Source organism: Oncorhynchus mykiss, chromosome 23, assembly GCF_013265735.2.
Source record: "Oncorhynchus mykiss isolate Arlee chromosome 23, USDA_OmykA_1.1, whole genome shotgun sequence".
Taxonomy (NCBI): Eukaryota; Metazoa; Chordata; class Actinopteri; order Salmoniformes; family Salmonidae; genus Oncorhynchus; species Oncorhynchus mykiss.
Window position 1 is genome coordinate 50,555,519 of NC_048587.1, and position 26,684 is coordinate 50,582,202.

A 26,684-nucleotide genomic window follows, 5' to 3' on the forward strand; every position below is an offset into this window, starting at 1 on the left:
AATAGCTTGTCGTAGAATAGCTTATAGAATAGCTTGTAGAAGAATCGTTTGTAGAAGAATAGCTTGTAAAATAATAGCTTATAGAATAGCTTATAGAATAGCTTTTAGAAAAATAGTTTGCAGAAGAATAGCTTATAGAATAGCTTACAGAATAGCTTGTAGAATAATAGTTTGTAGAATAGCTTGTATAATAGCTTACAGAATAGCTTGTAGTAGAACAGCTTGTAGAATAATAGCTCATAGAATAGCTTGTAGAATTGCATGTAGAGTAATAGCTTATAGAATAGCTTGTAGAAGAATAGCTTATAGAATAGCTTACAGAATAGCTTGTAGATAAATAAATTATAGAATAGCTTGTAGAATAATAGCTTACAGAATAGCTTGTAGAAATAATAGCTTTATAATAGCTTATAGAATAGCTTGTAGTAGAATAGCTTGTAGAACAATAGCTCATAGAATATCTTGTAGAATAGCTTGTAAAATAATAGCTTATAGAATAGCTTGTAGTAGAATAGCTTGTAGAATAATAGCATTTTAGAAGAATACCTTGTAGATAATAGCTTACAGAATAGATTATAGAATAGCTTGTAGTTGAATCATAAGATAGCAAGTGTCAAACTTCAAATCAATGGCATTATGTCATTTCTATGTCTTATGCATTCTGTAATCAATGTTAATTTCTTCCAAACACAAGGACACTGGCTGTCGCTCATCCTACTCTAGAAATATTTCTCTGCTTGACGTCTTTGGCTGATTGAGCGTTCTTTCCATTTTTGGTCTTTTTAATAAAGAGCTGTCTATCATATGTCTTTTTCTGTCTTTCTGCCTAAATGAAGACAGGATGAACAACTTAGAGTGAATCTCTGCATGCGTCACTGTTTGCTTAGAAGGAACACAATTATGTTATCAACCATAATCATGAAGATTGCTACCATCGCATCACTACTTGTCAAGGTTTCTTTGATTGTTCTTGGAAAGAAATTGGGAATTAATCATAAAAAATAAGCACAATGTTAAGCTAAGCTTGCCGACAAAATGAACCACTTTCAAATACTGACAAAATAGTGCAAATCAATCTGAATTAAAGAGATTGGGAGTCAATGTGATATGTGGTACAATAATGGATGCTGTTGTAATCTGTTTTGAGGCTCTCTCAAACAGATGGACATCCTTTTTAGGTTCCAATATCAAGGGCTTTGACAATGTGCATATATACATATATACAGTGGGGGAAAAAAGTATTTAGTCAGCCACCAATTGTGCAAGTTCTCCCACTTAAAAAGATGAGAGGGGCCTGTAATTTTCATCATAGGTACACTTCAACTATGACAGACAAAATGAGAAAAAAAATCCAGAAAATCACATTGTAGGATTCTTTATGAATTTATTTGCAAATTATGGTGGAAAATACATATTTGGTCACCTACAAACAAGCAAGATTTCTGGCTCTCACAGACCTGTAACTTCTTCTTTAAGAGGCTCCTCTGTCCTCCACTCATTACCTGTATTAATGGCACCTGTTTGAACTTGTTATCAGTATAAAATACACCTGTCCACAACCTCAAATAGTCACACTCCAAACTCCACTATGGCCAAGACCAAAGAGCTGTCAAAGGACACCAGAAACAAAATTGTAGACCTGCACCAGGCTGGGAAGACTGAATCTGCAATAGGTAAGCAGCTTGGTTTGAAGAAATCAACTGTGGGAGCAATTATTAGGAAATGGAAGACATACAAGACCACTGATAATCTCCCTCGATCTGGGGCTCCATGCAAGATCTCACCCCGTGGGGTCAAAATGATTACAAGAACGGTGAGCAAAAATCCCAGGACCACACAGGGGGACCTAGTGAATGACCTGCAGAGAGCTGGGACCAAAGTAACAAAGCCTACCATCAGTAACACACTACGCCGCCAGGGACTCAAATCCTGCAGTGCCAGACGTGTCCCCCTGCTTAAGCCAGTACATGTCCAGGCCCATCTGAAGTTTGCTAGAGAGCATTTGGATGATCCAGAAGAAGATTGGGAGAATGTCATATGGTCAGATGAAACCAAAATATAACTTTTTGGTAAAACTCAACTCGTCGTGTTTGGAGGACAAAGAATGCTGAGTTGCATCCAAAGAACACCATACCTACTGTGAAGCATGGGGGTGGAAACATCATGCTTTGGGGCTGTTTTTCTGCAACGGGACCAGGACGACTGATCCGTGTAAAGGAAAGATTGAATGGGGGCATGTATCGTGAGATTTTGAGTGAAAACCTCCTTACATCATTAAGGGCATTGAAGATGAAACGTGGTTGGGTCTTTCAGCATGACAATGATCCCAAACACACCGCCCGGGCCACGAAGGAGTGGCTTCGTAAGAAGCATTTCAAGGTCCTGGAGTGGCCTAGCCAGTCTCCAGATCTCAACCAGATAGAAAATCTTTGGAGGGAGTTGAAAGTCTGTGTTGGACTCTGTCATTGCCAACAAAGGGTATATAACAAAGTATTGAGATAAACTTTTGTTATTGACCAAATACTTATTTTCCACCATAATTTGCAAATAAATTCATTAAAAATCCTACAATGTGATTTTCTGGATTTTTTCCCCTCATTTTGTCTTCATAGTTCATAGTTGAAGTGTACCTTTTTAAGTGGGAGAACTTGCACAATTGGTGGCTGACTAAATACTTTTTTGCCCCACTATATATATGTATATATATATATATATATATATATATATATATATATATGGCTCTGTTGGTAGTTTGTAGCATAACAATCAGTGTCAATATCTGACTAGTCCACACAGGCCCACAGACACAGACACACAGGCGCACAGGCACACAGGCATGGACCGACCACTATCTTTTATCAGAACTTTATTATCCAATCACACAGCCACACAGATAATCTCTCAGCCAACGAGACGCAGGAAACCACTCTACAAACAAGTCTATCATTGTCTATTTCCCAGCAAACACAGCCACTATTGACCTCAGTCAGTCGTTATATTGTTTTAGTCTTATCAGAAGCGGTTGTCATAGTTTGTTGACACTTTCATCTACATGACTATCACCCTGAACCATTGAATAAAGAGAAACACAGTGGTTCTAAGTTAGTAAACTATATGGTGACTACATCACTGTTGGTGACCTAAGCGCTGAACTGAAAGCCTTCTGGGTCATATATATATATATATATATATATATAAACTCCCAGTAATATATTGGGTAAATCACCAACGTTTAGGCATCACTGTACCTTCTTCGTTAGACATGTTGACAGGGTGTTCCAAAGAGAAACAAACACAGACACAGGTTGTGTCCCAAAATAGCACCCTATTCCCTATATAGTGTACTACTTTTGAAATGTAGTACACTATATAGGAAATAGGGTTCAACCTGGGATGCAAACAGAGACCGTATGTATTCTCACCTCCAGGTATGACATGAAGATGTTGTACTGCATGTCATCGCTGGTCTCCTCAATGGCTTTGAACAGGTCATTTAGAGTGTGTACGTAGATCCCCGGGTCTCTGTCCGTCCCTAACATAGTGAAGGTCTTCCCACAACCTACACACACACACACACACACACACACACACACACACACACACACACACACACACAGTTTTCAGTTTGAGTTGGAGAATAATAGTGTCAATACCAAACAACAGCATTGAAGAGCATTGAATGGCACTGAACGGCAATGAACGGCATTGAAGAGCATTGAAGGGAATTGAAGAGCATTGAAGGGAATTGAAGAGCATTGAAGGGAATTGAAGAGCATTGAAGGGAATTGAAGAGCATTGAAGGGAATTGAAGAGCATTGAAGGGAATTGAAGAGCATTGAAGGGAATTGAACGGCATTGAAGAGCACTGAAGAGTTTTGAAGACTATTGAACAACATTTAATGAAATTGAAGGGCATTGAACGGCATTAAAGGGAATTGCACGGCATTGATTGGCATTGAACGTCATTGAAGGGCATTGAACGTCATTGAAGGGCATTGAACGTCATTGAAGGGCATTGAACGTCATTGAAGGGCATTGAACGTCATTGAAGGGCATTGAATGGCATTGAAACGCATTGGACGGCATTGAAGAGCATTGCACAGCACTGAACAGCATTGAACAGTCTTACACAGTATTGAAGAGAAAAGTGCAGTTGCAAAAAACCATCAAGCGCTATGATGAAACTGACTCTCATGAGGACCGCCACAGGAAAGGGAGACACAGAGTTACCTTTGCTGCAGAGGATAAGTTCATTAGAGCTACCAGCCCCAGAAATTGCAGCCCAAATAAATGCTTCACAAAGTTCAAGTAACAGACATCTCAACATCAACTATTCAGAGGAGACTGCGTGAATCAGGCCTTCATGGTCAAATTGCTGCAAAGAAACCACTACTAAAGGACACCAATAATAAGAAGAGACTTTCTTGGGCCAAGAAACCCAAGCAATGGACAATAGACTGGCGGAAATCTGTCCTTTGGTCTGATGAGTCCAAATGTGAGATTTTTGATTCCAACCGCCGTGTCTTTGTGAGACGTAGAGTAGGTGAACGGATGATCTCTGCATGCGTGGTTCCCACCGTGAAGCATGGAGGAGGTGTGATGGTGTGGGGGTGCTTTTCTGGTGACACTGCTTGTGATGTATTTAGAATTCAAGGCACACTTAACCAGCATGGCTACGACAGCATTCTGCAGTGATACACCATCCCATCTGGTTTGCGCTTAGTGGGACTATCATTTGTTTTTCAACAGGACAATGACCCAACACACCTCCAGGCTGTGTAAGGGCTATTTCACCAAGAAGGAGAGTGATGGAGTGCTGCATCAGATGACCTGGCCTTCACAATCACCCGACCTCAACCCAAATGAGATGGTTTGGGATGAGTTGGACTGCAGAGTGAAGGAAAAGCAGCCAACAAGTATCAGCATATGTGGGAATTCCTTCAAGACTGTTGGAAAAGCATTCCAGGTGAAGTTGGTTGAGAGAATGTCAAGAGAGTGCAAAGCTGTAATCGAGGCAAAGGGTGGCTACTTTGAAGAATCTCAAATATAAAATATACTTTGATTTGTTTAACACTTTTTTAGTTACTACATGATTGCATGTATTATTTCATAATTTGTATGTATTCATTATTATTCTAAAATGTAGAAAATAGTAAAAATAAAGAAAAACCCTTGAACAAGTAGGTGTCAAAACTTTTGACTGGTACTATATATTTTCCATAACCAAACAGCATATTCAGCTTTTGAAGCTGGTGTACAAAACAGAAAGTAAAAGACGCACAAACAAAACTTCAGAATGGGAAGCAAAGAAATAGCACACATAGAACAGATCTTCCGATTCTTGAGAATCGAGAATTATATGAGAATTTGGTTGGGTGGCCCAAATTGTTGCATATTGTTGCTTTAAGTTCAGTTCATTTATTTGGCCTTGTACAGGAATTTGTCACGCATTCAGTAGCTGGATGTGTGCACACGACTTTTAAACTCAATATTAAAAGGCCTTCTTGTTGAAAGCTTAACCCCAGTCGACCTTTATTTCCTGATACCATGCCTGTTTTGGTCGAGGAGGACAGGTCACAACAGGTCTTAATTCAGTTTTGGACAACAAGGCTCTGACACACTGAGTTTAATTAGTTTAATTCAAGCAGAGATTAAGAACAGTGAGTCTACAGGGAAAGACAGACAGGAGGAAGAAAGGAGGGAGGGAAGGAGGAAGGGATGGAGGAGAAGATGTCTGACGGTCTGTCTGAGCCCTGCATCTCAGCAGTCTGGTGCAACCTATGACATAATTTCCTGTCTTCCCATTAAAAGCAAAATGAGAGAAAGCACGCAACACCTATTCCCAGTTCCCATGGTAACATATCAGACTAATTAGAATCTAGAACCACCACATTAATCAAACAGTGGAAAAGGAAGATTGTACTACATGATTATGAGTTTGAATTTACAGCTGAAATTAGATAAATACATAACAAGAGATGACCATGGATTAAAAGGCATGTGGTCAGGATCATCAACCCCCAGGCTGGTTATTTCCTGGGTATTGTTCTCCTCTGCCGCCCATTGTTTGGTCGATAGAGCCTTAGTTCTCCCCTGGTGCCCAGTGGGTGGTAAATAGAGGCTTAGTTCTCCCCTGCCGCCCAGTGGGTGGTAGATAGAGGCTTAGACCAGCCCTGGTGCCCAGTGGGTGGTAAATAAAGGCTTAGACCAGTCCTGAGGACAACACACACAGGGACAGAGGACACACACACACACCCGCAATTAGAATAGAGGATAGGGCAGCTATGACAAACCTGTGGGTCCGTAGGCAAAAACAGTGGCGTTGTAGCCGGATATGAGGCCTTCGATCAGGCCCTTGGTCGTGGCTCTGTACACCTCTTCCTGGTTGGCTGAGCAGTCAAATGCAACGTCGAACATATAGGTCTTCTCCCGGGAACGGTTAGCACGCAGGATATTATCTGGATCCTCCATGGGGTTCATCAGAACAACCATCTATAGCAGGGAGGGGGGAGGAGGAGGGGGGAGGAAGGAAGGAAGGAAGAAGGGAGAGGAGGTGGGAGGGAGATGGAGGGATGGGGGAGAATGGATGGAGGAGGGAGAGGGAGAAGGGTGGAAAGGGAGGGAGGGAGGAGGGAGGGGAGGGGTAGGTAGCGAGGGGGAGAGGGGAGAAGGGAGGAGGCAAGAGGAGAAGGCAGGGAGCAGGAGGAGGAGGAGGGAGAGAGGGAGCAAGGGAGAAGGGGGACAAGGGAGGAAGGGGAGTGTGGAGGAGGGATGGAGGGGGAAGGGAGGAGGGAGGGGCAGAGAAGGATGAAAAGAGAGAGAAAGGGACATTTGAATGATTAGTCATCACACTAGAGAAACATCATTGCATGACATATAATATAATAATTTTTGTTTTAAAATACACATTCGAAGGTCAAATCATCTGAATGAATCTGTCAATAGAGAATGACTGCTATTACCCCAGAGGCCCACTACACTCCTCATTCACTCCTGCTGCCATCTGCCACAGTATGACTGTCTGCACCGTAATGGCTGACAGTTACCCAGCTCTGTGCAGGTAATTCAAGTGGTGAAGAGAAACTGATGGGCACAGCAGCAGCTAGAGGAGGGGTCTGAAGATTTAAACAGGGCCTTTAATCCATCTGTAGCTGGAGACACAAAGGGCCCAGGGGCCCTCCTGTTGGGTTGAGCCCTGAGTGCCACAGTGCCCCTCCACACACACACAGCATCCCAATTCCCTCTATTCTCTAGTGCACTCATATGACCCTGGTCTAAAGAAGTGCACTACAGTATATATGGTGTTGGAGCACATTTGGGTGTACACTCCAGACCACCAAGGGTAGATAAATGGTGAACACATCAGGGGATCTACAAACACACGTATGCTGTTTGAAAGTATAGTGTATGTGTGCATGGTGGAAGAACTCACGGTTCTAACCACAATCAAACCAATGCAAGAAACACCAAACAAGATACAAAGGATTGCTACGTCAACTCTTCAGATCAGTATTCATTCATTCAAGGTAACCACTATTGCTAAGTTTGAGGTGTCTAATTGCTACCATCCACTCACCTAGTGACATTGGCTACTTAAAAATCTAAGATTTCAGAATCCATCCACAGGGGCACATCACAGAAGCACATCACAGGGGCACATCACAGAAGCACATCACAGGGACACAGCACAGTGGCACATCATTGGGGCAAATCACAGAAGCACATCACAGGGACACAGCACAGTGGCACATCATTGGGGCAAATCACAGAAACACATCACACGGACACAGCACAGTGGCACATCATTGGGGCAAATCACAGGGGCAAATTACAGGGGCACCGCACAGTGGCACATCAAAAGGGGCACAGCACAGTGGCATGGTGTCAGAATGTAACGGCTGTAATAATGAAGAGAACTCATTCCATTACAGCCAGGGGAAACACTTAGACAGGATTGTGAACATTATTCACTTCACTAAGGTGTCGTCTGGGAGACCTAGCCAGCTCCCCAGACCTTTGTTCGCCAGCAGAGGAGTGAGTCAAAGCTCAGGAGTCAGTTGGACACTGTGGTGAATATTAAAACATTGTCTCTTGAACGTCGCTCTCTTTTTTTGAGTAGACTTCAGGGCTACTGGATTTTGTAGTGGGCGTGCATTCAGGTTTGAAATGGTCTGTTTTGTTCATGTCCCGCTCTGAGGGGCTGGAGACAGCCTTCAGGTTCAGCACAGTGTGTGTATGTTGTGTGTGTGTGTCTGTCTCTCTGTGTGTGTGTGTGTCTGAATGGTCTGGATCTGGTCTAGTATCCACAGCACAGCCCTGTTTGATAACTCCTCAGTAATGGAGCCTCTCACTTTGAAGCCTCTTGGTTTAAATTCAAGAGGAGAAATCTGACTTTTATAAGCATACAATTACAGAGACAGAACAAAACACACAACCAGCTGTAATCAGCAAACAGAGGAGAGGATTGAGGTAAGGGGGGGGGGGGCTAGAGGAGAAGGAGAGAGGGAGAGAGAGGAGAGAGGCCGGGAAGAGAGGAGAAAGAGAGAGGGAGAGTTGTTTATTTCACTTTTGTATATTATCAACCTCACTTGCTTTGGCAATGTTAACACATGTTTCCCATGCCAATAAAGCCCCTTGAATTGAATTGAGAGGCAAGAGAGGGGGGAAAGAGAGAGAGCAGAAAGAGAGAGGGAAGAGAGGAGAAGGGAGAATGAGGGACAGTCAGCTGCCTCAGAGAAGAGCCGGTAATCAGATGTATTTGGGCTGGTGACACCGTAGCAGCTTCCTTTCCCTTCTATCTCTCTATATCTCCCTCTCTCCTTCCTGCTCTTCCCCCAGCAGCACACTTTCCTGCAGCACACTTTCCTGACGTCCTCTCTATGATCACATTTCTCAGGAAACACAGTATTGTAAACCTTCTCTCTAGCCAGGGTCAGGGATACTGAGTAACTTACAGACAGTCAGTCTGGTGTTCTCACCAACAACGTGACAAAACTAAGAAATATTGTGTGTGTAGGGTGGATATGACAGAAGGGATAGAGAGATGGCTCTGGCTTTGATGAACTTCAACCTGACTATCTGTCTGAGAGCCCTGCTCTACTCTACTCTGGTGAGGTCAGAGGTCAGAAAGGCTGGCAGCCACTTACTACAGTAGATGACAGGCACGGCTGTGTCCATGTGTCCCTGTGTCCGTGTGTGTTTCAGTAGGCATCAGTGAGCATATACAGTCCATTAAGAAAGTATTCAGACCCCTTGACTTTTTCCACATTTTGTTACATTACAGCCTTATTCTAAAATTGATTTAATTGAATAAAAAATGTTCCTCATCCAACTATACAGTTGTTAAAATGGCGCAGAAGAGGATGCTGAAGTTTTACATGCCCATAATCAATTATGCTATTTTGTTCATTTTTTTGCGTTGTTTGTAACTTGTTTATTAACTTATTTTGTACATAATGTTGCTGCTACCGTCTCTTATGACCGAAAATAACTTCTGGACATCAGAACTGGGATTACTCACCATGGACTGGAAGAAGCTTTTTCCTTTAACGAGTGACGAGAAAGATATACTGCTCTCCCGTGAACAGGCCCAGATCCTTGTCATTTGTGTGAAGAAAAGACGGAGGAAAAGAGGACAGATCAGGCTGAATGACAGCACGGACAATATCGAGCTGGAGGGATTTTCAATGCACCGGCAGAACAGAGAAGCTACATCTGGTAAGATGAGGCGTGGGGATGTGTGTCTTTTTGTCAATAACAGCTGGTATGCAATGTCTAATACTAAAGAAGTCTTGAGGTACTGCTCGCATGAGGTAGAGTACCTTATGATAAGCTGTAGACCACACTATCTACCAAGAGAGTTCTCATCTATATTATTCGTAGCCATCTATTTACCACCACAGACCGATGCTGGCACTAAGACCGCACTCAACAAACTCTATAGTGCCATAACATAAGCAAATAAGAAAATGCTCATCTAGAAGCGGTGCTCTTAGTGGCCAGGGACTTTAATATAGGCAAACTTAAATCAGTTTTACCAAATTTTTATCAACATGTCACATGTGCAACCAGAGGGAAAAAAACTCTAGACCACCTTTTCTCCACACACAGAGACGTATACAAAGCTCTACCCTGCCCTCCATTTGGCAAAACCGACCATAATTCAATCCTCCAGATTCCTGCTTACAAGAAAAAACTAAAGCAGGAAGAACCAGTGACTCGCTCAATACGTAAGTGGTTGGATGGTGCGGATGCTACACTACAGGACTGTTTTACTAGCACAGCCTGGAATATGTTCTGGGATTCATCCAATGGCATTGAGGAGTATACCACCTATGTCACCGACTTCATCAGTAAGTGCATCGATGACCTCCCCCCCACAGTGACCGTACGTGCATATCCCAACCAGAAGTCAACATCCGCATTGGGCTCAAGGCTAGAGCTGCCACTTTCAAGAAGTGGGACACTAATCCGAACGCCTATAAGAAATCCTGCTATGCCCTCAGACACTGAAGAATGCACAAGAGCACCACGTGTTCTGGATGACTGCAAGATAACGCTCTCGGTAGTCGATGTGAGCAAGATCTTTTAACAGGTAAACATTCACACAGCCGCTGCCAGATGGATTACCAGGACGTGTACTCAAAGCATGCGTGAACCAACTGACAAGTGTCTTCACAGAGATTTTCAACCTCTCCCTGACATAGTCTGTAATACCAACATGTTTCAAGCAGACCACCATAGTCCCTGTGCCCAAGGAAGCGAAGGTAACCTGCCTAAATGATTACCACCCTCGGTAGCCATGAAGTCGGTAGCCATGAGGTGCTTTGAAAGGTTCGTCATGGCTCACATCAACCCACTCCACACCCACACCCAATCACACCCACTCCAATTCTTATACCGCCCCAACAGATTCACAGATGATGCAATCTCAACAGCACTCCAAACTACCCTTTCCCACCTAGACAAAAGGAACACCTATGTGAGAATTATGTTCATTGACCACAGCTCAGCGTTCAATAACATAGTGCCCACGAAGCTCCTCAATAAGCTAAGGACCCTGGGACTAAACACCTCCCTCTGCAACTGGATCCTGGACTTTGACGGGCCACCCCCAGGTGGCAAGGGTAGGCAACAACACATCTGCCACGCTGATCCTCAACACTGGGGCCCCTCAGGGGTGTGTACTTAGTTTCCTCCTGTACTCCCTGTTCACCCACAACTGAGTGGCCAAACACGACTCCAACACCATCGATAAGTTTGCTGATGACACAACAGTGGTTGGCCTGATCACCGACAACAACGAGACAGCCTATAGGAGGAGGTCAGAGAACTGGCAGTGTGGTGCCATGACAACAACCTCTCCCTCAATGTGAGCAAGACAAAGGAGCTGATTGTGGACTACAGAAAAAGGTGGCCGAACATGCCCCATAAGGGATAAAAATTGTAGTCCTGCACAAGGCTGTGATGGGCTACAGGACAATAGACAAGCAGCTTGGTGAGAAGGCAACAACTGTTGGTGCAATTATTAGAAAATGGAAGAAGTTCAAGAATCAGGTCAATCACCCTCAGTCTGGGGCTCCATGGAAGATCTCACCTCGTGGGGCATCAATGATCATGAGGAAGGTGAGGGATCAGTCAAGAACTACACGGCAGCACCTGGTCACTGACCTGAAGAGAGCTGGGACCACAGTCTCAAAGAAAACCATTAGTAACACACTACGCCGTCATGGATTAAAATCCTGCAGCGCACGCAATGTCCCCCTGCTCAAGCCAGTGCATGTCCAGGCCCGACTGAAGTTTGCCAATGACCATCTGGATGATCCAGAGGAGGAATGGGAGAAGGTCATGTGGTCTGATGAGACAAAAATAGAGCTTTTTGGTCTAAACTCCACTCGCCGTGTTTGGAGGAAGAAGAAGGATGAGTACAACCCCAAGAACACCATCCCACCCGTGAAGCATGGAGGTGGAAACATCATTCATTGGGGATGTTTTTCTGCAAAGGGGACAGGACGACAGCACCGTAATGAGGGGAGGATGGATGGGGCCATGTATCGCAAGATCTTGGCCAACAACCTCCTTCCCTCAGTAAGAGCATTGAAGATGGGTCTTCCAGCATGACAACGACCCGAAACACACAGCCAGGGCAACTAAGGAGTGGCTCCATAAGAAGCATCCCAAGGTCCTGGAGTGGCCTAGCCAGTCTCCAGACCTGAACCCAATAGAAAATCTTTGGAGGGAGCTGAAAGTCCATATTGCCCAGGGACAGCCCCGAAACCTGAAGGATCTGGATAAGGTCTGTATGGAGGAGTGGGCCAAAATCCCTGCTGCTGTGTGTGCAAACCTGGTCAAGAACTCCTGGAAACTTATGATATCTGTAATTGCAAACAAAGGTTTATGTACCAAATATTAAGTTCTGCTTTTCTGGTGTATCAAATACTTATGTCATGCAATAAAATGCAAATAAATTACTTAAAAATCATACAATGTGATTTTCTGGATTTTTGGATTCCGTCTCTCACAGTTGAAGTGTACCTATGATACAAATTACAGACCTCTGCATGCTTTGTAAGTAGGAAAACCTGCAAAATCGGCAGTGTTTCAAATACTTGTTCTCCCCACTGTACCCTGACTCTGCGTGCAATGAACGCAAAAGAAGTGACACAATTTCCCTAGTTTAATATTGCCCGCTAACATGAATTTATTTTAACTAAATATGCAGGTTTAAAAACATATACTTCTGTGTATTGATTTTAAGAAAGGCATTGATGTTATGGTTAGGTACATTCATGCAACGATTGTGCTATTTTCGCAAACGTGCTTTTGTTAAATCATCCCCCGTTTGGTGAAGTTGGCTGTCTTTGTTAGGAAGAAATAGTCTTCACACAGTTCGGAACTGCTGCATATACCCTGACTCTGTTGCACAGAATGCAAGAGAAGTGACACAATTTCCCTAGTTAAAAGAAATTCATGTTAGCAGGCAATATTAACTAAATATTCAGGTTTAAAAATATATACTTGTGTATTGATTTTAAGAAAGGCGTTGATGTTTACGGTTAGGAAAACATTGGTGCAACGACAGTGCATTTCTTCACGAATGCGCTTGTTAAATCACCCATTTGGCGAAGAAGGCTGTGATTTAATAATAAATTAACAGGCACTGCATCGATTATATGCAACGCGGGACAAGCTAGATAAACTAGTAATATCATCTACCATGTGTAGTTAACTAGTGATTATGTTTAGATTGATTGTTTTTTATAAGATACGTTTAATGCTAGGTAATCTTGGCTCCTTGATGCACTCGCATAACAGGTAGTCAGTCTGCCACGCAGTCTCCTCGTGGAGTGCAACGTAATCAGCAATGACCGGTGTCCAAAAATACAGATTACCGATTGTTATGAAAACTTGATATCGGCCCTAATTAATCGGCCATTCCGATTAATCGGTCAACCTCTAATACATAGTCACGTCACCCCTACCTACATGTACAAATTACCTCTAACCTCTACCCCCGCACACTGACTCGGTACCAGTACCCTCTGTATATAGCCTCATTATTGTTATGGAATTGTGTTTCTTTTTATTATTATTTTATAGTTTATTTGGTAAATATTTTCTTAACTCTTCTTGAACTGCACTATTGGTTAAGGGCTTGTAAGTAAGCATTTCACAGTAAGGTCTACACTTATTGTATTTCGGTGCATGTGACAAATAAAGTTTGATATGATTAGATTTGATAATACCCCATAATGAAAAAGCAAACTTAGGTTTTTAACATTTTTTGCACACTCACAAAAATAAAAAAAATACTGAGATACCTTATTTACATAATTATTTAGACACTTTGCTATGAGACTTGAAACTGAGCTCAGGTGCATCCTGTTTCCGTTGATCATCCTTGAGATGTTTCTAGAACTTGATTAGAGTCTACCCATGGCAAATTCAATTGATTGGACATGATCTGGAAAGGCACACACCTGTCTATGTAAGGTCCCACAGTTGACAGTGCATGTCAAAGCAAAAAGCAAGCCATGAGGTCAAAGGAATTGTCCGTAGAGCTCAGAGACAGGATTGTGTCGAGGCACAGATCTGGGGAAGAGTACCAAAAAATGTCTGCAGCATTGAAGGTCCCCATGAACACAGTGGCTTCCACCATCCTTAATTTGTATTTTTTATTTAACCTTTATTTAACTAGGCAAGTCAGTTAAGAACAAATTCTTATTTACAATGACAGCCTACCAGGGAACTGCCTCGTTCAGGGGCAGAACGACAGGTTTTTACCTTGTCAGCTTGGGGATTCTTAAATGGAAGAAGTTTGGAACCACCAAGACTCTTCCTAGAGCTAGCCACCCGGCCAAACTCTGCAATCGGGGGAGAAGGACCTTGGTCAGACCATAAGAAAGAAGATTCTCTGGTCTGATGAAACCAAGACTGAACTCTTTGGCCTGAATGCCAAGCGTCGTGTCTGTAGGAAACCTAGCACCATCTCTATGTGAAGAATGGTGGTGGCAGCATCATGCTGTGGGGATGTTTTTCAGCAGCAGGGACTGGGATACTTGTCAGGATCTAATAAATTATGAACGGCGCAACGCACATAGAGATCCTTGATGAAAACCTGCTCCAGAGCATTCAGGACCTAAGACTGGGGCGAAGGTTCACTTTCCAACAGGACAACAACCCTAAGCACACTGCCAACACAATTCGGGAGTGGCTTAGGGACAAGTCTCTGAATGTAGTTGAGTGGCCCAGCCAGAGCCCAGGCATGAACCCGATCGAGCATCTATGAAAATAACTGTGCAGGGACACTCCACATCCAACTTGACAGAGCTTGAGAGGATTTGCAGAGAAGAATGGGAGAAACTCCCCAGATACCGGTGTGCCAACCTTGTAGCATCATACCCAAGAAGACACTTGACTGTAAACACTGCCAAAGGTGCTTCAACAAAGTACTGACTAAAGGGTCTGAATAATTAAAGTAGCAATCAAAAGTTTGGACACACCTAGTCATTCAGGGTTTTTCTTTATTTTTACAATTTTCTAAAATTTAGAATAAAATATATAAAAACTATGAAAGTAATCATGTAGTAAACAAAAAAAGTGTTAAACAAACCAAAATAAAGATTCTTCAAAGTAGCCATCCTATGCCATGATGACAGCTCTGCACACTCTTGTAATTCTCTCCACCAGCTTCACCTGGAATGATTATCCAAAAGTCCTGAAGGAGATCACACATATGCTGCATTTCCTTCACTCAGTGGTCTATCTCATCCCATACTACCTGAATTGGGTTGAGGTCAGTGATTGTGGAGGCCAGGTCATCTAATGCAGCAATCCATCACTCTCCGTCTTGGTCAAATAGCCCTTATACAGCCTGGAGGTGTTTTGGGTCATTGTCCTGTTGAAAAACAAATGATAGTCCCACTAATCGCAAACCTGACGGGATGGTGTATCGCTACAGAATGCTGTCGTAGCCATGCTGGTTAAGTGAGCCTTGCATTCTAAATACATGACCAACAGTGTCACCAGCAAAGCACGGCACCACATCACACCTCTTCCCCCATGCTTCACGTTGGGAACCACACATGCGGAGATCATCCATTCACCTACTCTGCGTCTCACAAAGACACGGCGGTTGGAACCAAAAACTTCAAATTTGGACTCATCAGACCGAAGGATTTCCACTGGTCTAATGTCCTGTAATGTAGTGCTTTCTTGCATGAAGGCCTGATTCACACAGTCTCCTCAGTTGATGTTGTGATGTGACTGTTACTTGGACTCTGTGAAGCATTTACTTGGGCTGCAATTTCTGAGGCTGGTAACTCTAATGAACGTATCCTCTGCAGCAGACGTAACTCTGTGTCTTCCTTTTCTGTGGCGATCCTCATGAGAGCCAGTTTCATCATAGCGCTCGATGGTTTTTGCGACTACACTTGAAGAAACTTTCAAAGTTCTTGAAAATGTCCGTATTGACTGTCCTTCATGTCTTAAAGTAATAATGAGCTGTTCTTTCCATAACTTGGTATTTTACCAAACAGGGATATCTTCTGTATACCACCCCTAACTTGTCACAACACAACTGATCGGCTCAAATGCATTGGCTCAAAGGAAAGACATTCCACAAATGAACGTTTAACAAGGAACACCTGTTAAGTGAAATGAATTCCAGGTGACCTCATGAAGCTGGTTGAGAGAATGGCATGAGTGTGCAAAGCTGTCATCAAGGCAAAGAGTGGCTACTTTGAAGAATCTCAAATCTCAAATATATCTTGATTTGTTTAACACTTTGTTGGTTACTACATGTGTTGTTTCATAGTTTTGATGTCTTCATTATTATTCTACATTGTAGAAAAGATGAAAAAAAAAACAACTCGATGTGTGTGAGGTGTGTCCAAATTTTGACTGGTACCGTATGCAAGTGTAATATTTCAGTTTTAGATTTTTAATACATTTGCTAACATTTGTAAAAGCCTGTTTTTGCTTTGTCATTATGGGGAATTGTGTGTAGATTGATGAGGGGGAATAAATATTTAATAAAATTTTGAATACTGCAGTAACCTAACAAAATTTGGAAAAAGTCAAGGGGTCTTCATACTTTCCGAATGCACTGTCGTCTGTTCAAGATAGGTTATTGTGTGCATTCAAGGATGTTTTTACAGGAGAGTGTGTTTAGTACAGTAGCACGTGTGTGCCTATACTAAGGAACACCCTTGAGGGCCAATCAAGATGATTTCACACCTCTCGCATCTGTTGCCTGTGTTCCTTAGGTTAACCAGTGGTTACCCAGTTACCCCACCTCACCCGGTAACGTAGGACTGCTGCTGGCAGGGCATGGCATCTTCTGTAGGGTAAGGCAGCTGATGCGGAGACTTGTAGCATGGTGCCAGCGGGCATAGATGCATGGGAAACTTGGCATGCACTTGTTCCAACGTCAGTACTTGCACACTACTTACAATGAAGCAACATATTGGGCATGCATACTAAGTAGTACATAACTTGATGCCAGAATAGAAGACAAAAGTAGCTTTTAAGAACGACCTATAATGTTGGTTCACAAGGCGACGAACTGCATCATCTGGGAACGACCTGTAGTGTTGATTTAAGAACGACCTGTAATGTTGATTTAAGAACGAACTGTAACGTTGACTTAAGAACAACCTGTAGTGTTGATTTTAGAGCGACCTGTGGTGTTGATTTAAGAATGACCTGTAGTGTTGATTTAAGAACGACCTGTAGCGTTCATTTAAGAATAAACATGACAAAAAGGCACCAAAAAAGGGGGTGCTAAACAAGATCATTTTAATGAGATTTCAACATCGCCGACCCATGAGGAGTTAGCTGTAGATGCTAGCTCCCAAGAGTTCCCCACAGAACCTAATCAAAATGACCTAATGGCTGCTATAAATTCACTAAGCAAGAAGGTGGATACAAGGCTGGCTGATAGCAACCTATAGCGTTAATTTAAGAATGACCTGTAGAGTTGATTTAAGAATGACCTGTAGTGTTGATTTAAGAATGACCTGTAGTGTTGATTTAAGAATGACCTGTAGAGTTGATTTAAGAATGACCTGTAGTGTTGATTTAAGAATGACCTGTAGTGTTGATTTAAGAATGACCTGTAGAGTTGATTTAAGGACCTGTAGTGTTGATTTAAGAATGACCTGTAGAGTTGATTTAAGAACGAACTGTAGCAATGATTTTAAGAACGAACTGTAGCAATGATTTTAAGAACGAACTGTAGCAATGATTTTAAGAACGAACTGTAGCAATGATTTTAAGAACGAACTGTAGCAATGATTTTAAGAACGAACTGTAGCAATGATTTTAAGAACGAACTGTAGCAATGATTTTAAGAACGAACTGTAGCAATGATTTTAAGAACGAACTGTAGCAATGATTTTAAGAACGAACTGTAGCAATGATTTTAAGGACGAACTGTAGCGTTAATTTAAGAACGACCTGTAATGTTGATTTAAGAATGACCTGTAGTGTTGACTTAAGAACAACCCGTAGTGTTGATTTAAGAACGACCTGTAGTGTTGACTTAAGAACAACCCGTAGTGTTGATTTAAGAACAACCTGTAATGTTGATTTAAGAATAACCTGTAATGTTGATTTAAGAATGACCTGTAGTGTTGACTTAAGAACAACCCGTAATGTTGATTTAAGAACGACCTGTAATGTTGATTTAAGAACGACCTGTAGTGTTGATTTATGAACAAGCTGTAGTGTTGATTGAAGAACGACCTGTAGCATTGATTTAAGAATGACCTGTAGTGTTGATTTATGAACAAGCTGTAGTGTTGATTGAAGAACGACCTGTAGCATTGATTTAAGAATGACCTGTAGTGTTGATTTTAAGGACTACCTGTAGTGTTGATTTAAGAATGACCAATAGCATTGATTTAAGAACGACCTGAATTGTTGATTTAAGAACGACCTGTAGTGTTGATTTAAGAGCGCCCTGTAGTGTTGATTTAAGAATGACCTGTAATGTTGATTTAAGAATGACCTGTAGTGTTGATTTAAGAACGACTTGTAGTGTTGATTTAAGAATGACCTGTAATGTTGATTTAAGAACGACCTGTAGTGTTGATTTAAGAACAACCTGTAGTGTTGATTTAAGAACGACCTGTAGCGTTGATTTAAGAATGACCTGTAGCGTTGATTTAAGAATGACCTGTAGCGTTGATTTTAAGAACGAACTGTAGTAATGATTTTAAGGACGAACTGTAGCGTTCATTTAAGAATGACCTGTAGCGTTGATTTAAGAATGACCTGTAGCGTTGATTTAAGAACGACCTGTAGCGTTGATCTAAGAATGACCTGTAGCGTTGATTTAAGAACGACCTGTAGCGTTGATTTTAAGGACGTATTGTAGCATTGATTTTAAGCATGATCTGTAGTGGTGATTGTCGGAACTAGAAGCATTTCACTACACTCGCATTAACATCTGCTAACCATGTGTATGTGACAAATACAATTTGATTTGATTTGATTTAACGATGACAGATTCTCCATCCTAGAGGGGGAGATCAACAATTTCCAGGCCCAGGGACATGTACAAGTCTGTGGTTACCTAAATGCCAGAACTGGACAATAACCTGACACCCTCAACACACAGGGGAACAAACATCTACCTGGAGGTGACAGCATCCCCCCCCACCCCCCCATTTGCCCCCCTAGGCACAACTACGACAACATAACCGGGTCACAACTCCTGCAGCTCGGTCGGACGCTGGGTATGTACATAGTCAATGGTACGCTTCGAGGGTACTCCTATGGTAGGTACACCTACAGTGGCAAGAAAAAGTATGTGAAGCCTTTGTAAATACCTGGATTTCTGCATAAATTGGTCATATAATTTGATCTGAACTTCATCTAGGTCACAAAAATAGACAAACACGGTCTGCTTAAACTAATAACACACAAACAATTATATGTTTTCATGTGTTTATTGAACACACCTTGTAAACATTCACAGTGCAGGGTAGAAAAAGTATGTGAACTCTTGGATTTAACAACTGGTTGACCCTTATTTGGCAGCAATAACCTCAACCAAACGTTTTCTGTAGTTGCGGATCAGACCTGCACAACGGTCAGGAGGATTTTTTTTCAGTTCCTCTTTACAAAACTGTTTCAGTTCAGCTATATTCTTGGGATGTCTGGTGTGAACTGCTCTCTTGAGGTTATGCCACAGCATCTCAATCGGGTTGAGGTCAGGACTCTGACTGGGCCACTCCTGAATTAATATTTTCTTCTGTTGAAGCCATTCTGTTGTTGATTTACTTCTGTGTTTTGGGTCGTTGCCACTGGGAAAATGTAGAAAATCCTCCAGAGTAAAATGTCACTGTTGTATGATTCATTTGGTTCACAAAAGTACTCAAAATACACTACATACAAAAGTATGTGGACACATGCTCGTCGAACATCTAATTACAAAACCATGGTCATTAATATGGAGTTGGTCCCCCCTTTGCTGCTGCAACAGCCTCCACTCTTCTGGGAAGGATTTCCACTAGATGTTGGAACATTGCTTTGGGGACTGGTTTCCATTGAGCCACAAGAGCATTAGTGAGATCAGGAACTGATTTTGGACGATTTGGCCGGGCTCGCAGTTGGCGTTCCTATTCATCCCAAAGGTGTTCGTTGGGGTTGAGGTCAGGGCTCTGTGCAGGACTAAGGGGCCTAGATGAACCATGACAAACAGCCCCAGACCATTATTCCTCATCCACCAAACTTTACAGTTGGCACTATGCATTCGGGCAGGTAGCGTTCACCTGGCCGAAGTTTGGCATTACACATGGTGGTCTTAGGCTTGTGTGTAGGAGTCAGGAGGAAGCTCAAAGGAACACACTGCTCCGTACTGATGATGTTTAACAGTATCAGTACTGGCCGGAGGGCCGAGAGACCACACACACACACAACACAATAAACCACATACACACAAACAAAGTTACACATAGGCTGATATTTTTCAGAGCTGATCTGATTGATGGCACATATAGTCAGGGCTCCAGACTAACGCCTTCCCCTGGTGCCATTCACTTTTTCAGTTGGTAGCACCAGCCCATGATTTGACCGCACCCCCAAAAATATAGAAATGTGGACTCACACAATTAAAACATTTGTAATAATCCAATAAAGTCATTAAAGTAATTCACAATGGTTTATTATTATTAAGAAGTGTAATTGGCTACTGAGATGGTATTCAATAAATATAAGGAGGAATGTATGATTCAAGATATTTTGATATGCAACCTCATCCAGTGATGGTATAATATAGCAATAATAGTGACAATCAAAATAGGGCTTCAGAATTGTCTGATTTTTCAGATCTGATTGGTCAAAAGACCAATGAGTGAAAAAAAGATCAGAAGTGGTCTGCCTTTGTAAATGCAGCCTTCAATACACAATATATGGCACACACAGTCATAAGTGACTCTAATACACTCATGTTTTTGTATGAAAGTCTTGCTCAACAGCCTAATAATAATAATAATAACTAGGTGATTATTACCCTGTACATAACTAGGTGATTATTACCCTGTACATAACTAGGTGATTATTACCCTGTACATAACTAGGTGATTATTACCCTGTACATAACTAGGTGATTATTACCCTGTACATAACTAGGTGATTATTACCCTGTAAATAACTAGGTGATTATTACCCTGTACATAACTAGGCGATTATTACCCTGTAAATAACTAGGTGTTTATTACCCTGTACATTACTAGGTGATTATTACCCTGTACATAACTAGGTGATTATTACCCTGTACATAACTAGGTGATTATTACCCTGTACATAACTATGTGATTATTACCCTGTACATAACTAGGCGATTATTACCCTGTAAATAACTAGGTGTTTATTACCCTGTACATTACTAGGTGATTATTACCCTGTACATAACTAGGTGATTATTACCCTGTACATAACTAGGTGATTATTACCCTGTACATAACTAGGTGCTTATTACCCTGTAAATAACTAGGTGATTATTACCCTGTACATAACTAGGTGATTATTACCCTGTACATAACTAGGTGATTATTACCCTGTACATAACTAGGTGTTTATTACCCTGTAAATAACTAGGTGATTATTACCCTGTACATAACTAGGTGATTATTACCCTGTACATAACTAGGTGATTATTACCCTGTACATAACTAGGTGTTTATTACCCTGTAAATAACTAGGTGATTATTACCCTGTACATTACTAGGTGATTATTACCCTGTACATAACTAGGTGATTATTACCCTGTACATAACTAGGTGATTATTACCCTGTACATAACTAGGTGATTATTACCCTGTACATAACTATGTGATTATTACCCTGTACATAACTAGGTGATTATTACCCTGTAAATAACTAGGTGATTATTACCTTGTAAATAACTAGGTGATTATTACCCTGTACATAACTAGGTGATTATTACCCTGTACATAACTAGGTGATTATTACCCTGTACATAACTAGGTGATTATTACCCTGTACATTACTAGGTGATTATTACCCTGTACATAACTAGGTGATTATTACCCTGTACATAACTAGGTGATTATTACCCTGTACATAACTAGGTGATTATTACCCTGTACATAACTAGGTGATTATTACCCTGTAAATAACTAGGTGATTATTACCTTGTAAATAACTAGGTGATTATTACCCTGTACATAACTAGGTGATTATTACCCTGTACATAACTAGGTGATTATTACCCTGTAAATAACTAGGTGATTATTACCTTGTAAATAACTAGGTGATTATTACCCTGTACATAACTAGGTGATTTTTACCCTGTAAATAACTAGGTGATTATTACCCTGTACATAACTAGGTGATTATTACCCTGTACATAACTAGGTGATTATTACCCTGTAAATAACTAGGTGATTATTACCCTGTAAATAACTAGGTGATTATTACCCTGTACATAACTAGGTGATTATTACCCTGTACATAACTAGGTGATTATTACCCTGTACATAACTAGGTGATTATTACCCTGTACATAACTAGGTGATTATTACCCTGTAAATAACTAGGCAATTCTTACCCTGAAAGTCATTTAGAGTTGCTTAAAGCACTCCCTGCTTTGTCACTACTCACACTGTAAAACAGTGTTCAGGGTCAGTGTCACGAACCTCGCCGAGGATGGTGCCTCTTCCTGTTCGGGCGGTGCTCGGCGGTCGTCGTCGCCGGCCTATTAGCTGCCATCGATTCCCTTTCCGTTTGTTTTGGGTTATTGGTTAATTGGGTACACCTGTTTTTTATTAGGGTTTGTTTGTAGGGTATTTAGGGGCACTAGGCCCGCTGGGTATTTGTGCAGGCTTGTTTTTGTTACTCTGTGTTTTGATGGTGTGATTTATTATTGTATTTATTCTCCGGACTGTTTAGTCCTGTTGTTGTTTTGGACTGGCAACTTATTTACGCCCTGTGTGTTGGCGTTACTGTTTTTGTTGCGCTGGGGAATAAATCTGAAGAAACGACTGAACCCTGCTCTCTGCGCCTGATTCCACCCACCACACCTAGTAGATCGTAACAGTCAAGACTGTCCATTACTGTCTATCAGTGTTCTCATGTTAACCTCGCTGCACAGAAAATAGGCCCCTTTGTTTTGATGCAATCTCCAACCTGCTGTGGCTCCCTCCTTCCCTCAATTTCGTCATCCCTCCCTCCATCCCTCTAACCATTGGGGTTTATTTATCACCACTTCCCTCCACAGAGTGCCAGCCAGGAGTGGTGTCGCCATTTATGGCCATTTCATTAAATATTCCTGGCTCTACCTCTGTGGCAGAACTGACGGAAGTTAAATCTTTGGCTGCGGCTAAAGAAAGACGCTGCTGGGGTTTGTTTGGTTCCTGTCCCCGTCTCCTGTCCAGGAACCAAACACGACACTTCATTAAAGACTGACGCTGTTTGGACAAAGTCACTAAGTCTATCCCTCGGAAACACTAACAGGGCTATTGTGTGGCTTGGTATTTCACCCAGTAGATATGGGAGTTGATCAAAATTGGATTTGTTTTCAAATTCTTTGTGGATCTGGGTAATTTGAGGGAAATATGTGTCTCTAATATGGTCATTCATTTGGCAGGAGGTTAGGATGTGCAGCTCAGTTTCCACCTCATTTTGCGGGCAGTGTGCACATAGCCTGTCTTCTCTTGAGAGCCTGGTCTGCCTATGGCAGCCTCTCTCAATAGCAAATCTATGCTCACTGAGCCTGTACATAGTCAAAGCTTTCCTTAATTGTGTGTCAATCACAGTGGTCAGGTTTTCTGCCACTGTGTACTCTCTGTGTAGGGCCAAATAGCATTCCAGTTTTCTGTTTTTTTTTTTTTTTCTTTCCAATGTGTCAAGTAATTAACTTTTTGTTTTCTCATGATTTGGTTGGATCTAATTGTGTTGCTGCCCTTGGGCTTTGTGGGGTCGGTTGTGTTTGTGAACAGACCCCCAGGACCAGCTGGCTAAAGGGACTCTTCTCTAGTCTCGCTATCTCTCTCTCTTCGCTCTCCTCTCTCCGCTCTCTCTTTCGAACAAGCCACCTGTTTCTGAAGGGGGGTGTTGGGCAGGTAAACACATGAGATGATGAGATGCATCGTGGGAGTTCCACTCCACAGAGAGAGGCGTTATGGACCGGTTTTAACACACAAACAGAGCCCAAAGGGAAAAGAAGAGCTCCCCATGTACAGGCTATAGCTTACTTTGAGTGATGTACCGCTCGCTCCCTGTGACACTTAGAATCCCATACACAGACAGACTCCAAACCTCCAAAACAAAAATGAAATGGTTATGGTCCCTTCGCTTCGTCTACACTGCATGTAAGGCGCATCTTTACTGAACGAATTAATGGTTAAAGTAGCTAATAGTCCGACCCTGCTTCCTCTCTACTCTCTTTCTCTCCTCTAACACCGAGCAGATACATCCTCCCTCTTATGGCAGTTAAAAACAACAATGGCCCTGGTGGTCTCCATGGTGACGGACAGGGCCTCCCTATAAACATTGTCCCATGTGCTCCCTGTGTGTGTGGGTGACAGCCCTTCCCTGCCAGACTTCCTGTAAACTGTCCCTACAGCTACTGGAGAGACATCCTACACGGCACACTATCTGACACATCTCTCAAGAGTTTTGCCACTCACACCACCACACCAAACCACACCACCACAGACCACCAAACCACACCACCACAGACCACCAAACCACACTATCTGACACATCTCTCAGAGTTTTGCCACTCACACCACCACACCACACCAAACCACACCACCACAGACCACCAAACCACCACACCACAGACCACCACACCACACCACACCACCACAGACCACCAAACCACCACACCACAGACCACCACACCACCAAACCACACCACCACAGACCACCAAACCACACCACCACAGACCACCAAACCACCACACCACCACAGACCACCAAACCACACCACCACAGACCACCAAACCACACCACCACAGACCACCAATCCACAACGCCACCAAACCACACCAGATAGCCTGGCACTGTGAAAATGATTTATACCTCACTCTTCTGGCACTCCATACAATTCAATAATTTGTATTTAACAAATTAGCATGGGAAGCTTATACTATAACATTGTCTTTAAATGTAGTGTCTTTGTCAATTGTTTGTAAAGTTATTCCCATTTTAAGAAGAATGCTTAGGAAGACATTGTATACAGTATTTCTGTAAAAGTAGTGGCTTAGTGGGTTGATAACGGCTAGGAACAGTTGATTAGTGGTTTGAATACGGCTGGGAACTGTTGATTAGGGTGTTGATAACGGCCGGGAACAGTTGATTAGTGGGTTGAATACGGCCGGGAACAGTTGATTAGTGGGTTGATAACGACTGGGAACAGTTGATTAGTGGGTTGATAACAGCTGGGAACATCAGACCAGAGAATCTTGTTTCTGATGGTCTGAGAGCCTTTCGGCAAGCTCAAAGTGGGCTGTCATGTGCCATCTCAACCAGCTTCATGAGGTAGTCACCTGAAATGCATTTCAATTAACAGGTGTGCTTTGTTAAAAGTTAATTTGTGAAATGTCTTTCCTTCTTAATGCATTTGAGCCAATCAGTTGTGTTGTGACAAGGTAGGGGTGGTATACAGAAGATAGCCCTATTTGGTAAAAGACCAAGTCCCTATTATGACAAGAACAACTCAAATAAGCAAAGAGAAAGGACAGTCCATCATTAGTTTAAGACATGAAGGTCAGTCAATCTGGAAAATGTCAAGAACTTTGAAAGTTTCTTCAAGTGCCATACGCACTACCCTCTGTAGTGCTATGCGGTCCGAGGTCGAGCAGTTGCCATATCAGACAGTGATGCAACCAGTCAGGATGCTCTCGATGGTGCAGCTGTAGAACCTTTTGAGGATCTGAGGACCCATGCCAAATCTTTTCAGTCTCCTGAGGGGGAATTAGGTTTTGACGTGCCCTCTTCACGACTATCTTGGTGTGCTTGGACCATGTTAGTTTGTTGGTGATGTGGACACCAAGGAACTTGAAGCTTTCAACCTGCTCCACTACAGCCCCGTTGATGAGAATGGGGGAGTGCTCAGTCCTTTTTTTCCTGTAGTCCACAATCATCTTCTTTGTCTTGATCAAGTTGAGGGAGAGGTTTCTGTCCTGGCACCTCACGGCCAGGTCTCTGACCTCATCCCTATAGGCTATCTCGTCGTTGTCAGTGATCAGGCCTACCACTGTTGTGTCATCAGCAAACTTAATGATGGTGTTGGAGTCGTGCCTGACAGTGCAGTCATGGGTGAACAGGGAGTACAGGAGGGGACTGAGCACGCACCCCTGAGGGGCCCCCATGTTGAGGATCACCGTGGCGGATGTGTTGTTAACTACCCTTACCACTTGGGGGCGGCCCGTCAGGAAGTCCAGGATCCAGTTGCAGAGGGAGGTGTTAAGTCCCAGGATCCTTAGCTTAGTGATGAGCTCTGAGGGCACTATGTTGTTGAACGCTGAGCTGTAGTCAATGACTAGCATTCTCACATAGGTGTTCCTTTTGTCCAGGTGTGAAAGGGCAGTATGGAGTGCAATAGAGATTGCGTAATCTGTGTATATATTAGGGTGGTATGCAAATTGGAGTGGGTTTCTGGGATAATGGTGTTGATGTGAGCCATGACCAGCCTTTCAAAGCACTTC

General features: G+C 42.5%; 1 protein-coding gene across 2 annotated transcripts in view; it reads right to left on the bottom strand.

Moving 5' to 3' along the window:
• LOC110503027 (kinesin-like protein KIF19) overlaps window positions 1–26,684 on the bottom strand; it is a 72,487-nt gene that overhangs the window by 34,605 nt on the left and 11,198 nt on the right. For both annotated transcript variants that reach the window (XM_036960747.1, XM_036960746.1), the window contains exons 3-4: window positions 6,294–6,492; window positions 3,423–3,559 (exon numbers count right to left, since the gene is read on the bottom strand). In XM_036960747.1, the coding sequence (XP_036816642.1) occupies window positions 3,423–3,559; window positions 6,294–6,492 (336 nt within the window). The remainder of the gene's footprint in view (window positions 1–3,422; window positions 3,560–6,293; window positions 6,493–26,684) is intronic.